This window comes from Aedes aegypti, chromosome 2 (genome assembly GCF_002204515.2).
Source record: "Aedes aegypti strain LVP_AGWG chromosome 2, AaegL5.0 Primary Assembly, whole genome shotgun sequence".
Classification (NCBI taxonomy): domain Eukaryota; kingdom Metazoa; phylum Arthropoda; class Insecta; order Diptera; family Culicidae; genus Aedes; species Aedes aegypti.
Genome location: NC_035108.1, coordinates 322605830 through 322622915, shown reverse-complemented (window position 1 = coordinate 322622915; position 17086 = coordinate 322605830). Strand labels below are relative to the sequence as shown.

The 17086-nt window shown below is 36.3% G+C and overlaps 1 protein-coding gene across 1 annotated transcript in view; it reads right to left on the bottom strand.

Annotated features, from left to right (window-relative positions):
* The window catches only part of LOC5566511 (sialin), a 56222-nt gene that overhangs the window by 14975 nt on the left and 24161 nt on the right, over nucleotides 1-17086 (bottom strand). Inside the window, exon 2 of the mRNA XM_021845822.1 lies at nucleotides 16421-16632. Within this exon, the coding sequence (XP_021701514.1) occupies nucleotides 16421-16632 (212 nt within the window). The remainder of the gene's footprint in view (nucleotides 1-16420; nucleotides 16633-17086) is intronic.

Here is a 17086-nt window from a genome sequence, read left to right as displayed (position 1 = left end):
AATGATCGCTAAATTTTTCAAAGCCTGCTATCATGCCATACAAAGATTTATCCAAAAGATCGTCTAAAGATACTTTTGAGAAAAGCTTAGGGAATTCATTTATTGTATCCTGCTTGGATTATTCCAAGCAATTTGTTCAGGGATTTCTTCAGAGAATTATATTATTGCTTTCTCTAGGATGTCATTCTAGGATTCCTCCGAGAAATTCACCAGAGATCCATCCATGTATTTTCTTTGAATAGCGCTAGTGAGTTTTCTGATTTTTTTTAATGAAAATTTTCTAATATATGATTTTGAAGTTCATTCTAGAACTTTTCAAAGAATATATCCAGAATATAATCCCTTGCTTCGTCGTTTGTAAAGGGCAATGATTGGCATTATAAAAGATGGAATTTTTACCGTAGATATTTGTATCTAACATCTTGGAAAATGTTTTGCATGAACTCCAAAATTTCATGATACCATGGCGAACAGATTGATGTAGAAAAGCTTTTTTTTCCTGTTTGCAGAAATTCCAAACAAACTTTTTTGGAAGAACTATATTTTTATGATTGAAGAAAAGTTATCATTAGTGCCATCTAGCGGATGAATTCTCAATCAAATTTCTCATCGCCAGATATTCCTTGATCTGCTGAATAACTTTGCCGAAGAAACCAGGCTTCTAGCTCATTTGGATGTTGAGGAGATGTCCGTGTGAGGCCAATTTCGGACCCCTCGTGTCCACGCTTTTTCTGTAACCCAGAAAAGGGAGATGGGTCAGGGTGGATGTTTTACCCAAGGATTGTAAGACCAACTTACCACATTGACTTCAAAATTTATTTCAAATTAATTGATCTACTGGTATCCGAATTATGACCATTTAAAAATGCAAGGTTCGTCTCGGGCTTTTAAGGTTTTAAAACAATCATAGAAGGATTTCTGACGCATTTTGTGATGTATTTTGGATATATTTGTTAAGAACTTTGGCTGAACTTTGAGAATGAACTTGTAATAAAATGTTTCTTGGGGTCTGGCCTCCCTGTTCCTACACCAATGGAAATCTATCAATGATTTCTGGTAAGATCTTTAGCATAAAACTGATTTCTAGTTGGACTCATCGCGGCAAGATTTGCAGTTGGACCAATCACGGCAAAATATTTTGTAGTGACAATGAATTATTTAAAGAGGTGAACCCGCCTAAGGCCGAATGCCTCTATAATAAAGAAAAACAAATCATCCAATTAATGATTTATTCGTTCACTGAGTGCTGAGAGAAAGTTTGAATCTGTCAACGCGTCAAAAATTATCATCAGTGCCGTGTACGGTTTGGGGACAAAACGTCGAAAGCCAAAACGTCGAATTCCAAAACGTCGAAAGGACAAAACGTCGAAAGCGTCGAATTTTCAACATTGTTTGCCAGACTTAATTTTTTCACAACGGGGTCAAATAAATATGCTTTAAATACAGTTTGGCACATATTGAATTATTTATTCTTTCGGAAAATAATCATTCTTCCAAGAAATTTCGTTTCCTTCATATTTTTACTTTTCGACGTTTTGTCCCTTCGACGTTTTGTCCTTTCGACGTCTTGGCATTCGACGTTTTGTCTTTCGACGTTTTGTCACCCAACCACCGTGTATTTTTCAAACGATCATTTCATTAGAATTCGCTATCAATGCTTCAATAGACAAGGCGGCATCCACAAATTACGTAACGCTCTAGGGGGACGGGGACAAGTAGGCTCAAGTGTTAAGGCTCATAGAAAAAAAAAATGAAATTTTTCATACAATAAGCGTTACTGGGGTAAGGGGTTGAAAAATTTACAATTTTAGCGTTACGTAATAAATGGACGTTGCCTAAGTACAATAAATAACAAAAGGGTCGGTGTACCAATAGCCCCACAGCTAGAACTAATATTCATATAAAACCGAAAAATTGAGCCCGTAGAGTTGTTTTTACGTCATCTAATGCCAGTACAAAGATACTCTATGCCCTGGGAAGTTGAACAAATTTCCAACCTGAAAAGATCCTCGACCTGTGGGATTGGAATCTACGACCCCCAGCTTGGTCTTGCTGAAAAGCTGCGCAGTTCCTGCTACGGCTATCTGGGCCTCTTGTTCATTTAGTAGCACTGGCTTTACGGCGTAGGCCAAAAACACATCAAAATTATAGTTTTAAAAAACATTTTTCCTTTAATCAAAAGCTTCCCATTCACGTAAATAAGTTCTTGATTGTTAGTGTTTTTGTTTAATGAAAAATAGCTTCTCTTAGTAGTGCTACTATAGGTACAATGTACAAAGCAGCTTACATTTCAATCGAAACTATTCATTTTGATTATTTTTTGAATAAAATCGAGCTGCGAATCAATGGTAGTTTAGATAATTACCTCAATGTCAGGAGTAACAAAATATTTTGCAACGATTTATAGCAAAACGGCTGTAAAAAGCTACTAGTGCGACTATGGGGGACTGTCTACTAAGAATACTTCTAATCTATTACTGTATTACAACAACGTACCCCGCAAACAACTGAACGGTGGAAGCAGCACATCGTTGAACACTTGTATGTCATTGTTAGGGTAGGCAATGACACAGCGTGGATGTTTTAAATACTACGGGCTCTAGAGGCAGCTGAGGTCAAAACAAATTAATTCCTGAATCAACGTACACTACATGTATAAGACCAGTAGTCCTCTACGTACACGAAACAAAAACTATGCTTGAAGAGGAGCTGTAAGCCCTAGGGGTTGACACATAGTGTTCTTTGACGTGATTATATTTGGCGGTTTGGGGCGGTGATGGATGAAGCACAAGCTCGCGAATCTCTATGGAAAACCCAGTAGTCACAAGGAAGGGAACGAAAGCTGGAAGGACACTTTGAGCGGGGCATGTTGTGAGAATGCCGAATAACAACACTGCGGCAATAGTGTTCGTTTCTGGTACCTACATGTATCAGGAGGCGCAGCACAGCGAGCTAGGGGGTCATGCACAATTTACGTCACGCTCCGAGGGGAGGAGGAGGTCAACCAAGTGTGACAAACCTTACACAAATTCAGGAGGATTCATACAAAAAAGAGACAAAGGGGTGGGGAGGGGGTAAAAAAACTTGAAATTTAGCGTGACATGATTTGTGTACCATCTCTATGTGAACAGACACACAAAGCACAACGATTTAGAAAGTGTGGATGGCAACCGAGAATAAAAGTGCGGCCACGAACCAAGAACTTTGAATGATCTTGTTAACCGAATACGTCATTTGTCGATCAAAATTATATAGATCGTCTGAATTTAGTATCAATTTCATGAATTGCACATGACAATGTAGAAACTTGTACCACACTTAACAATTAACGATAATATTTCTGTATCGTTTACTTGCGTTTCTTTCCTCGTCTGATTTCTGACGACAGTTGTTCAGCCAAAGACCACAGAAAGCAATTGTGCGTATGGCGTTTTAATGAAAATGGGTCATTCAATCTGACCGATACGATACGAATAGCCACTTCAACCGAACCCAGTTCTGGCCGCATGTTCTGAAGAGTTTTTGCCCTGTCATCGCCACCATCAGAAGGCGCAATCATCATCACAAGCATTCTACTTGAAGTGAAGAAAAGTGAAACCAATCGGGAGCGGTTCGACGCCCCGATAGCTGGGTTAATTGGGCCAGGAATTTACTTTATCAATTCTGGTGCTCGATTTGAAAAGGTCCTAAGTAACAAAAGTTAATAATTTGTGTTTATTTCACCATTAGGTAGATTCTACTCATCTTAATATGAGGGTGAAGTACCAATTTGATATTATATTTCTTAAAAAATACAAAAAATAATTAACACTTTGACGTAATTAACAAAAACTAGGAACAGTAAAAATTTGTCCATTCGTCCTATTGCGCATTGGGTCGAATGTAGCTTAATCGAAAAAAACGCGTATTCGACCTTTTGTCTTATATCTTCAAGTTTACAAAATCCCCCCAGAATCAGACTCTGGTTGAGCTACTGAGCAAACCATTTATTGAGATGAAGGCAAACAGCAGCTGGTGCTGTGTCATTTCCTAGGAATTCATGTTTTAGTGTTCGCGATTGTGAAAGATCTTAAGGAAAAGTTTAGGGAAACCGACAGCGACATTTTGCTCTCTTCGTTCAACTTTGATTTAATCTTCGGCCTGTTGCTATCCGAGCATCACCGCAGAAGTACCGACGATGCCTTATGAAGACTTCTCCAACGATATAAACAAGTAAATCTCCGACAGCCGCATCCGTTTCATCTTCTGTAAAGTAGACATTCCGCAGAGATGTGAATTTGGACTGAGTAACATCGCTGATCGCATTAATCACTTCGTCAACGTTATACAAAACATATAAATATGCAGAAAACTCCAGAAATTCTCTGAAAATCTCTATTTTTGTTTACAACGGTGGGTCGTATGTGCTTCACTGACCATCAACCAGTCCGATCGTACTTTGACGTATGGACATTTTCAGACGTCAAACGTCTGAACGTGCCCGTTCGATGTGCAGCGGTGACTGGCGTTAGGTCGTATCGATTAGGTCGAATGAAACACAAACAATCTCAGATAGACGGAAAACTTGTTTATGCTCGTAAATAAAAAAAATGAGTGTATTCTTATGCTTTCGTTTAAAGGTTCACTAGGAGGGATTTCGTTTTGTGTCTTAATACGTATATTGTGTGTTTTTAACTGTTTGCTTGAAATAGGAATTGAATTTCGTTTGTGAAACTTCATAGAGAGTTATCTCAGACAGTCAAAAATGTCACATTCGACCTTTTCAAATCGATCTCCAGAATTGGCTGGTGAAAGAATTCGTGGCTTTCCGTGTCTCTGGTCCGGGACGGTCAGTTCGAACCAATTCGGATCTGTCGCCAACGCCAACGGTTTCGGGTGCTGACGTTCGAATATTGGTGTCAATTGAAATGTGATCGGTCGAAATGATTTTGACTGATATTGCTTTCTGGGCGAAACGATCAGCGATGGCGAGCTGAGCAGTTATTTTCCTACAAGCCAAATGGGCTTGGGATGATTCTATCTATAGCTGTCAACCACCTAAACAGGCATTATCGTTTCATCGCTTGGAAGTTGATATGGAGGGCCTCTGATTGGGCTATAAATCAATATTTGCCCGCGTAGCTACATGTTCGTTCACTTGGTTTGAGTACAAATGGAGATATAGGTGCTGCTTCTAGTCAAGTGATGTGCGTCGAACCGAAGTAACCGGCCGGTTTGTACCGGATATCGGTCATATTTCCGAGGAGATTATGGATTGTACAATCGATTATTGCGATTAAATATAGGATTATCAGGTGAAAGAAACTGAAGTTCTGTAGCTTTAGCATGACCAAAGTAGCTGTTCTTGCATCCAGCACCAATAGCCGCACAGCAAAGAATAAATATTCGTTCAAATTTGGAAAATAAAGCCAGCGGAATTACTTTTGCGTCATTTAAAAACTTTTTGTCATAGTTTTGTGAAAAAAAAAGGGAAAATACGAAAAATCTTATTTTTGTATTTAATATAATACTATGGAAACACATGTGCTTATAGTAGCACTATTTCTAATTTATGTTCCTATAGTAGCATTAGCTTCAAGGCGTAGTAAAAACACAAATCAAATTCGCTTTTTTTACACAGCTCTTATATTTTTCATTTAAGGTGAAGATGAATCGAAGCCAAACTTCAAATTTTCAAGAGCACAAATCTAGAGAACCAAACATCCGTTTAAGCTGAAATCTTAATCGATTGGTCACTATCTGGTGGTGACCAATCTATTAAGTTTTCAGGTCAGGTTTCGGGTGTTAGTTTCTCTAGATTTGTGCTTTTTTAACTTTGAAGTTTGGCTTCGGTTCATGTTCACCTTAATAAATGAGTCAAAGCTATCGATTGATGTAAAAAGTTCTCAAAGTTTTGTTCAATAAGAGATAGCATCTCTTAGCAGTGATACTATAGGTACGATTGGCGTAATATAGGTGCAAGGGGGCTTAAATTTTATCAAATCAATTAATTTCAATCATTTTTGAGCAAAATCGAGCTGTGAACCTTAGATAAATAACTCCTTTCCTTCATGACAAAAAACTGCATCTGGTTTTGCAATGGTTTATAGCAAAACGGGCGTAAAAAGTCCCTAGTACGACTATATGGAACTGTCTGCTGGGTACACCGACCTTACTGAGAATCACTAACCTAAAAAGATTCTCAAACAGACCGGGACTGGAATGCCACCTCTCGCTAACGAAGGCTATTATCTTCGATTAACTACTTGGCTTTTCTTTGCATTTTGATGGACCTAACGATGGAGGCGTGAGGTAAGATAATTGAACTTGACCGCCGCATCGTTGAATGCTGAAAGTTAATTTTATTTATTCAGAAATGTCAGCTTAGACAAACTGAGACTTTGATGGTAGGAAAGTTTGATTAGGTCATTGTCTGAGCTGATATAAAGTTCATGAGTTCTAATTATTCAAAAGCCAATAAATTTTATTACTAAGGATAAAAGTACTTTCATGAGATGAGATATATGCATAGCATAGCATAATTGATCAAACATGTCGTTGCTGACACAACAAGTAGCATTCGGGATGAAATAAATGTACAAAATAGGAGTATTTAAAGAGGTCTAGAGTTATTACAGTCAATTAGACGGATTCTGTTTTTGTCGGTCGAGGATCTTTTAGGATTGGAAACTTTTTCCATTTCCCAAGACTACTTGACTGCCAAACGATATATTGACCTATATAAAAAATAGATACATAATAAAAATAGTTTAATTGTCCAACCGAGTTTAAAGCTAATAATTGTAGAGCACTAAGCTGAGAAGCAGGCTTTGTCCTTGGAATATAACGTCCAAAAGGAGATGATTCTCACAGGTATGAATTCATACTGAAATTGCTCCAGAAATACTCTAGAGATTATTCTTGGTATTATCCTAACGATTCCTTCGGTAATTACACCAGGGATTCTTTCATGAAATCATTCTTATATATGTACAGTAGTTCATGAATGATTGGCCGAAGAATTCTACCAATGCTTCCTCCAATAGAAACTCTAGAGATTAGGCATCATATCCCTTAAAAGGCGTAGACGACTTTTTTGCATTCTTTTGTTCATATCTCTTAATGCATCCACAGAGATTTAGATACCGGTGGCCTACCCGGATATACTGCTGGAAATGTAGTGTACACCGTAGTGTAGTGTAATCCACCAGTGATTCTTATTGCATTTCAATTTATTTATAACGTATTCATGTGAAAGTATAGGGATATAGTATGTTTGAACCACTGAAAGGAATTAAAATTAATGTTCAACTTATCTCTCTATCTCTTAACCCGTTCTAAATGAAATTCGGTTTCACCTGAACCGGCTCTGCACTATAGTGCTATGCATATGTATTCGCTTTTGCCACCCGATTCATTTGTTATTCTTCACATCTAATACAGAGTCCAAACGCACGTGAATTACAAGCTCATTTTTCTCTCCCGAAAATTCCAAGATTTTATTGGTTTTTTGCACAATATTTGTTTGTAATCAGTCACTATTTGATCACGTCAATCCCTGCGAGTGATACTACACCAGATCACGAAGATTTGGCCCCGAAAAGTGTTGATTGTCCCCTGGAGTTCCAGTCATACTCCCCTGCTTTTCGTGATTGATGCCAGGTGATTGAAGCCGCTTCGCTAGTTGCCCAAGATTGCCGATTTCTATTGGTTCACCAGTGAGAAGGAAGTAATGCCCTGTCCGTCCATTGCCGCCTGAGTCGCTCGATACCCAACAACCACAATACTCACTTGGTTACTTGACATGTTCAGATACAAGACACCGGAAGTTTTAGTGTGCAACCAATCCAAATCAAATGTTGATGTCCATACTGTATCAAATTAATACTTATTTATCCTTCAACAGATGAACATAGGAAGCCACGTTTTTCGCCCAAAAAAAATATTTTTTGTTATAAGAAAACAGCCATTATGCGAAACATCCAGTAACACTGTTTCAGCAAATGAAAACTGTTAGAGGTAAAGTTGAGTTTTGTTCATTAACCCCGATCTTACTATTTGGTAATATTTCGTTTCGGAGTTCAAATTCATATGTTTAACAATATATAAACTGACACATAAAGGAAGAATTGAAAAAAAAAAAAACATCACGAGGAATATGTAATCTAACTGTTTCGTAAAGCCCAAACTATCAGAAGCTAAATTTAAGTATATTGGATTTATTCGATCATTTGGCTGACACTCAGGTTTAGTAACAAAGTACCAATGATTTATTTTTGAAATTTTGATTCTTCTGAGAATCCTAGAGAGAAGGATGAGAATCCTAGAAAGTTTCTAATGAATCTACTAAGGGATCACTTACAACCTTCACAGAATTCCAATAAGTATCCTTTCAGGATTTTCATTGGATTATTTGCAGGATTCACATAAGATTCTTCACGGGATTCTCATTAAAATTCTCTCAGAATTCTCATCAGAATTATCTCAGAATTCTCTTCAGAATACTCACAGGTTTCTCGTCAGAATTCTTTCAGAGGTCATCTCTCGAGATGCTTGTCAGAATCCTCATAGAAATCAGAAATATTCCCATGATTCTCATCAGAATTCTCTCACGATTCTCATCAGAATCATTTCAGCATCGATGCCGATTTCTCATCAGAATCGTTTCAGTAATCTTAGACCTATATAATCTAGTTAAACATTTTAACATAACGTTGAAGTGGTGTGTTTTGACCATTCAATATACCACAGAGAACCGTTAGTTGTGATCCGAATCAAAACTGATTGAGACCGAAATAAAAATAGACATGATGGATAGAAGCAATGGAAAGTGATAATCTCATTGCATTATTTCTAATTAACGATCAAGATTTATCGAAATCTTATTTCATGATGCGAAAGCCGTTTTGTGAAATAATTGTTTTGGCATCGGTTTGTACCAGCACTGCAAAACTAGGAAAACTGCAGGTTCTCACTGATAAAAGCATGATACAATGTAAATTATTATTATTATTATTATCTTTATTAAGGAGATTTTCAGCCCTATGGCTGGTTCATCTCCGAGAGATGTAGATTAACTCATCACCCTAGAGATCATTCACAAATTTCTTAACGCAAAAAATGACCTTTTTCGACACCCTCCCACCCCATCCTTACGTATTTTGTACGAATATTTTTCAAATTTTCTATGAGCTGTAACGTTCCCCCACCCTTTAAGCGTTAAGATTTTTTTTTAATTTCTTTATTAGTATCATTCCAAACATTACATTAATTTCTTATATCTAGGTTTTCTGTGTTATTAGACAACACTATCATCCTAATTTGGTAAAACAAATTTAAGATTTTATTAACATTTTGTTAACAACATATTACATTTCATTTGCCGTAACAGTTCAGATTTTTTACAGGTGAATAAATTTCACCTGCTTATAAGAGAAAAAAAAAACACGTTTTCAATTTACTTAACCTAAACATATAACGCATTAATCGTGGCAATAGAAGATTGTAATGAATTTTACCAGAAATTATTGATTATTTTATTTGACATTTGTTCCAGTGTTTCAACATTGGTATTCTATGTAACTCATTGGTACTATACCAGGGAGGAAGCTTCAGAATCATTTTCAAAATTTTATTTTGAATTCTCTGCAGAGCTTTCTTCCTGGTATTACAACAGCTAGTCCATATTGGTACAGCATACAACATGGCTGGCATGAAAATTTGTTTAAATATCAAAAGCTTATTCTTAAGACAAAGTTTTGATTTTCTATTAATAAGTGGATAGAGACATTTTACATATTTGCTAGATTTGGCTTGAATGCCCTCAATGTGATTTTTGAAAGTTAAATTCTTATCTAGCATGAGCCCTAGATACTTAACTTCATGTGACCAATTTATTGGAACCCCTCTCATCGTGACAACATGTCTACTTGAAGGTTTCAAATAAAGAGCTTTTGGTTTATGTGGGAATATTATTAGTTGAGTTTTGGAAGCATTAGGAGAAATCTTCCATTTTTGCAAGTAAGAAGAAAAAATATCCAAACTTTTTTTGCAATCTACTTCAGATGACACGCAGACTTCGTCCTTTAGCAGAGAGGCCTGTGTCATCCGCAAACAAGGATTTTTGACATCCCTGAGGTAACTCAGGTAAGTCAGATGTGAAAATTTTGTATCAAATGGGTTTCAAAATGCTGCCTTGGGGAACACCAGCTCTTACAGGAAGTCTTTCAGATCTGGAGTTAGATAATACTGCTTCATTATATCACGCTTCAGTATATCGCGCCGATTTTTTTTTTGATCCGAGAAAAATTACTGTACTTCTTGACTCTTTAAGGACTTATTCAAAGATTTTTTCTCAGTAATATTTGGGAAAATATCTGGAAAAATTCCTGGAGAATACCTTTAGAGCATCTTGAACCGAAAATTTTAGAACAATGTTTATGGAAATCTGTGGGAGAAGTGTGTGGATAATTTCCGGAAGATAGATTTAGGATAATATTTGAAGGAAACTTTGGATTAATGCTTGGATTAAATGCTAGTGTAATTCCCAAAGAAAATCAAGAACAAAAAATTCTAAGAATACCTGTAGATTTTTTTTTGTAGAAATTCGCTATAAAATTTTCAGAGATGCCTGTATCGGGTTTTTTGATTGATTGATCCTTGAAAACTATCAGAGTATTCGCTGGATAAAATCTAGAAAATATCTAGGAAAATAACGGAAACAAATCACTGAAATTAAATTGATTAAATTTAATTAATCCACAAAGAATTGCATTACATATCCCAAGTTTTGAACAACAGGAAACAATTTCAGGTGGAACCGCTAGAAAACCCATGGAAAAGTTTCGGCATGAATTGTTCTAGCGATTCCTAGAGTTAATCACGGAAAATCTGAGAAAGGAAGCATGAAAAATTACGTAAGGATCCTTCAACAAGTCTTCCGGATCAAATTATTTGAAGAACACTGCGGAACACGATTTTGTCTCCAGCATCAAAATACCTCTATTCACTTAATTAAGGTTAGCTGAATCCATTGCCGTTTACAGAAATATCATAGCACGTCTAGTTTTTGAGATATAGGTTGTTGAAAATGCAAAAATTCACTATTTCAGCCAACTTGCATGCAAGTTTGCCAGCTTGTAAGGAAATTTATTTGCTTAATTTGCCACAGAATTCAAACTGTATGTGTATAACAATACTAATCATCAAAGTTTATAATACTTTTGATGCGGAAAAGTTATTTTTTGATGGTTTAGAAAAGTATTGTAATTTGCCATATAAGAGAAACGAAGAATTTTGTATGGAGGCTGCAAGCATGTTGAAAAAATCGGTTTAATCTAAATTTAATCGTGAAATTTCAACAAAAATATATCTAAAACGAAAATTTAGGTCCTTTTTTGCATGCTTGGTGGATAAGATCACAGAAAAGTTTGATAAAATATACTTCAAATATTAGGTAAACATCAATAAAACCAACGTTTTATACAACTTTGGCGACCTGTAGCTAAAAATTGTGACGTGATGGGAAATTTCTGAGAACGGCATCAGATTCAGCAATCACAAATCTACTAGAGACACATAATTTGATCCTTGAGACACGCAAAAATGTCATTTTTGTTGCGCTGTGGAATCTTTGAAAAATAAATTCCTGTAAGTATTTCTGGAAAAGTTCAGAAAGAAATATAAACAAAAATTTGAATTCCTTGAGATAGTCAAGAAATGGTACACAGATAAAAATATTTAAATTCCAATGTAGTGTAAACTGAGGCATAGAGTAAAAATAAACCATATTCATCTATTTTTACGGCATTTCGTTGAATTTTCAACCAAAGATGCTTGAATATTACATGATCCTGTAAATTTAAATTGCATTTGATTGAAAAATAAGCGATTTATCGTAGACATTTCAGTTTATTTTGATGCTCCAAATACCGTGGTGAATCAAAATCCGGACGGTACCAATATCTGGACACTCTGATAATTTCTATCTATTAAAAGTAAAATTGAATGGTTATATGTTTGAATTTACATATAACTTACACTCTTAACATTGCTGATCATTTCACTATTATATTTAATCTAGTTACCATTGCTAAATAATTAATAAAAACGAAAACAAAAATGTTTCCCCGGTTAGACGTCATTCCTTTGCGAGTTTAAGTTCAATTTCACCAAACGGCGACGAATGCATCACAACATTTAGTGAACGAAAACGGGCTCAATTTATATTGTGTGATCAGTTTTTGCAACATGAAAGTGAAAGCGACGACTATTCGAGGATTTGGTTACTTCGCGGCCTTAAAATATGGAGCAAATAAGCATTTAAAGTGGTGAATAAATACTGTCCGGAATTACAGGCAAGTGGCTTCCGGACACCGTTTTATCATGTATGTTAATAGTTCAAGCACTTAATTTAATAATGACAATCAATATTAGTATAACATTATTTCCAAAAGCGTTATTAGTTGCCAGAATGCCATTTGAATGCCTGAAAACGATCGATTCAAATCATCAGTACAACTATTAGAATCCACAGTGGCAAATCGGATATCTTTAGCGTCAGGTAAGGTAAGCAAAGCTAATATATATGTATGTTTCATTCAATAATGTGCTCCATTATGCTCGTTCATGCCTGAAGTTCTTACGGATATTTTGGATTCTTTTTAAATTATTGTACGGATATGGATTCTTTTTAAATTATTGTACGAATTTTTCGTGGAACGTGCAGCTGTCCGGATTTTGATTCGAAAGTGTCCGGAATTAAGTACAAGATTTGCTTCTGGTGTCCGGATTTAAGGACAAGACATATCTCATTAGATCAGCGATTTTCATGTTATAATTGTTAATTTGAACGTAAAATTTTCCACTAGTACGCAGATCTAATATGAAACTGTCTGTAAGACAATTAAACTTAAACTCAACTCGAAGGAAACTTATTCAAAACTGGGTTTGAATATTGGCCCTTGCTTAAGCGTCCGGATATTGATTCATCACGGTATGTGCATGAAAATAAATTTAAATTTACAACATATTTTTGTGTATCACGAGAAATTCCAAGAGGGATTTTTGGGAGAATTGAAAAAACATCACTTATTGGTGTGTGTGTGTGTACGAATAATCACTGGAAGAATTATCACGAGGAATACTTATAAACAAATAAAAATTTTGCTGCACGTCGATCGTGTCATAAATTTTGGGAAAAATTTCATGCATAGATGTCAGAGAATATTTTTCAATTTACCACTATTTATTTGAAAAATGCAATTTACTTTGTGTTGTTTTAATATTTAAGAAACATTTAAGCTTGCTTAAACTAACTCGTTAAAAAAAAAAGTTTACAGAATCGAGTGATGGGTGTCAGTATTTGTTTTTAAAATATAAAACGCAAAAATTTGCAATTTTAAATTGATTTTTTTTTGAATATTCAAGAAACTGATCATTGTTTCCCTGGAATACGGATTAAATGCATCTGATGATTGTTTTCCACCAAAGATTTTATTACAACAAAATAGTGGGTCGTCACAATAGAAACATATTGTTTTCTTCGAGTAATTAAAAACCAACTGAATGGTAGTTCTAATAAAACAGCTGAACAAGTTTTTGTCTCAAGAAAAAGCATACCGTTATATTTTAAAATTAAAGTCGCTGATTCGATCTCCGTTTTCATTCTTTAAAAGTCAACTCGTGTAGAAGTTTACCAGCTTGCAGATTTCTATGCCTAATTGAGTAACTCGAAAAGGTTATTTCTATTACTCTCTGTTAAGTATAATAGAAATCAGGACAAAATTGTTAAATTTTTACGAGTGACTGAAACGATACAAACAAATTTGTCGTGATCCTACACTTTCAGCCAAATTCCACTTAGAATTGCGTTGAACGAAACGGTCATTTGGCCGAATTTCATTTGGTTTAAAAATGGGAAAACTATAGATAGCATGTCAGGAACAAGTTGTGAAGCTGATTTCTCTTCTAGGATGAAAAGATCAGAATTTATAATGCAAACAATCCTGGTTTACTTGTTACACACTCTTAAAAATAATGGAAATTATTGTGGACGTCATTAATAGTATGCCTGAATGACACATGATGTAAATGATAAAACGACACAAAAATGTGTCCTTGAAGATGTTTTGAACAAAAAATGTAATTTTACACGTTAAAGCTTGAGCTTGAGCTTGATTGGCCGCTCGTGGATGCAACTACAGTATCGCCAGATCAGCTGCACTTACACAAGGAACCAACCAAATGACTGCTTGGGACTAACAGGCATCCTCAGTGTACAAGTGCTGGTGATCTTCTATTTTTAGCGACAATGGTGCCTGCCACGTCAGAATGCAGACCAATGTGGGGAAGGGGGAGGAATTGATGATGCATTATACTAGCTCCCACGTAGACCGTATATATCACTGCATCTAAGCCAGTTCATGCGGGAGTGTATGGATTGGTGGAAAGGCATGGTAGAGAGGTTTGCTTTTGTGGTTAGCAGACTGCCTATATATCAGGCGTAAGGAAAGGCATGCGCGTGGAAGAATGGAAGCGTTAGGGAAACGGTTTCTTGTCCGTCTCTGGTTCTAATGTTTGCTATGAACGAATAGTTTGAGTGTGATAGATTTAGGAATGGAAGATAGAAGCAAGTGATAGATATACAACTACAAAGTACGAGGTACGAGGAAAGGGACGGGCCTAGGATTGAACCCATGACCTTCTGCTTATGAAGCAGAAGCGGTAGCCATCAGACCACCAACCCCGTCAATTTTACACGTTAAAGGACACGGAAACGATGTCACCGGCATTTCCCGAATTAGACGCTATGGTATTTAAATTTGTGACATAAATTCACGTCATACGACTCGCTTCTTTTATGTGCATCCAAAAGACGTAAAATCACATGATTTTTTCGGAGTTTGCAGGAAGAAAAATTCATGTAAATTTCAGCTTAAATTGATACACATAAGGGGAATGCCAGATTTCTCGTAAACTTACATTACACATCGTATAAAATTACATGAATATCGTGTACATTTCTACTACACATCGCGTAATCCTCTAACGCGTAATCCTCTGGACTCTAATCGATTACGTGACAGTTTGCATAAATTTACTTTATGTTGATATAATTTACACGACGCCTAATAAAAATTTGCGACAAATCTGGCATTCCCTTAATTTGCATCATTTTACGCTGAAATTTACATGCATTTTTCTTTCTGTGTAGAAAAGCTGATGGTTAAAGAAAGGAAAAACATTCTAACTGAGTATTAGCAAGTGCAATGCCAGTAACTATGAAAACAATATGACTTATAATAGCAGCAAATGATTAGAAAAAGGGAACCCTCATTATGAAAATTAAGTCAGCTATAAGCTTCGGTACCATTCGACTATTATCGGCAACCAAAATTCAAATGCCAAATAGACAGTACACACTGTCAACACATACCAATGAAACCATTTAGATGGTTCTTTGTTTTATCAGCTTAACGCTGACGAAATTTCCGAGACTGGGCAATCAATTCCGCTAGAGATATCATCAATTTAAATGAACACGCCTCAAAATACGACTGTATTTGAGCTGCCGAATAGATTTGCCTGCAGTTCTTATGGTGCAAGAGAAAATGGCACAAAATTAAGAACTGAAAAAGCAGTTTTCTCCTTTTAAAACAAAAAATTGATGAAAATAAAAACACACAACCTTTTTATTTGGCAAATAAAAGAGCTGTGTTTTTTTTATTCTCTTTGATTTGTCTATTTCAAAACAGAAAACTGCTTTTTCAGTTTTGACTTTTGTACCATTTTTACCTGGGCCGCATGGGAAAGCTTCTGAATGAGGCTGCCGACAATAGTCACATTGGCATAAGATGATCTGCCGGTGTGAATCGATAGAGGATTGAGCGGCGCATAAATGTAAACAGATAAACAAGTAATTTGTTTGCGGATGTCCGAGAAAATTATAAAAGAAGTGGGGCATTGGCTTAGAATGCCGAGAATACGTGATGTTCCTTACTTTTCAATCTGTTAGTTCGATAGCTATCTACTCTTTAAAATATACTAATAAATTTTCTCAATGTCACCTACGATTTTCTTATTTTGGCCAACGATTTTGCTTGTGTACGGATTCATTTAACCGAATGTTAGTGTATTAATATAATAATTCTAAAAGCAATAATTGATAGACTTGCTAACATTTACTTCAATCAACCAATATGACCATCTTCCTCAGTATAATACCGTCAGCGCTCCACTTATGGGTCCACTCTAAACTACACTACTCTTATGGTTGATTGCTCTTACTCAACTTAAGCGTGCTCTTTCTAACTATCTACCAACTAAAAATTCTATCAAGAAAACTCTGAAAGTGATGTTTTTCTCGCAGGGCCCAAAATAGGAGCGCACGTACGGCCTGGTACACTGGGAAACTGTTCACGCGGAGAAGAACTGAACTTACCTCGACCGCTTCCGTCGAGTTTCCAGACTGGCCGCAGACCTCTTCGGTGCTGTGCATTTCGGTCATCTCGTGAACCGGAGCCGAACTGTGTGCCAGTGCCGAGTGGTTCAGCATGGCCACCATGGCCACGCTCAGGTTCACTTTCAGCCCGTAAATGATAGCCATACCGATGGAACCGAGCACGGCTAGAATGTAACGGGCCGGGACCAGAGCTGGAATGAGAGGAAGAGAGAGGGGGAAACGTTGTAGAAAAAGGTTCAAGTGCATCACGTAGGTAATTAGTTTGTCTTTTGTTCCGATTTGAATTCAAATTAATGTTTTAGGGTAATGTGGGGCTGCTATAGATTCCATCAATGCATTGTGGCTCAGACACCGTTTCTCCCCGTAGATTAATTTGTTCACAAACATCTGTAACGTTGGGTGATGGACAACACTAGGCAACACTGGTTCACGCACTTTGAACATTTGTAATAGTTTAAACAGATTTTGGTCCGCTGGCTTCATAATTGTTCTCTAGATTTCTTGTAACAACTTTTTTTTTATACTCACAAATTTTTATGGAAATTAAGCGTTTTTGTTCCACAACAAATGGTAGCATCTACTTACACACTGCCACATTCTTGAGGTTATCCAATGTAAACAAAAGTCTGACTTCAGTTATTAGCG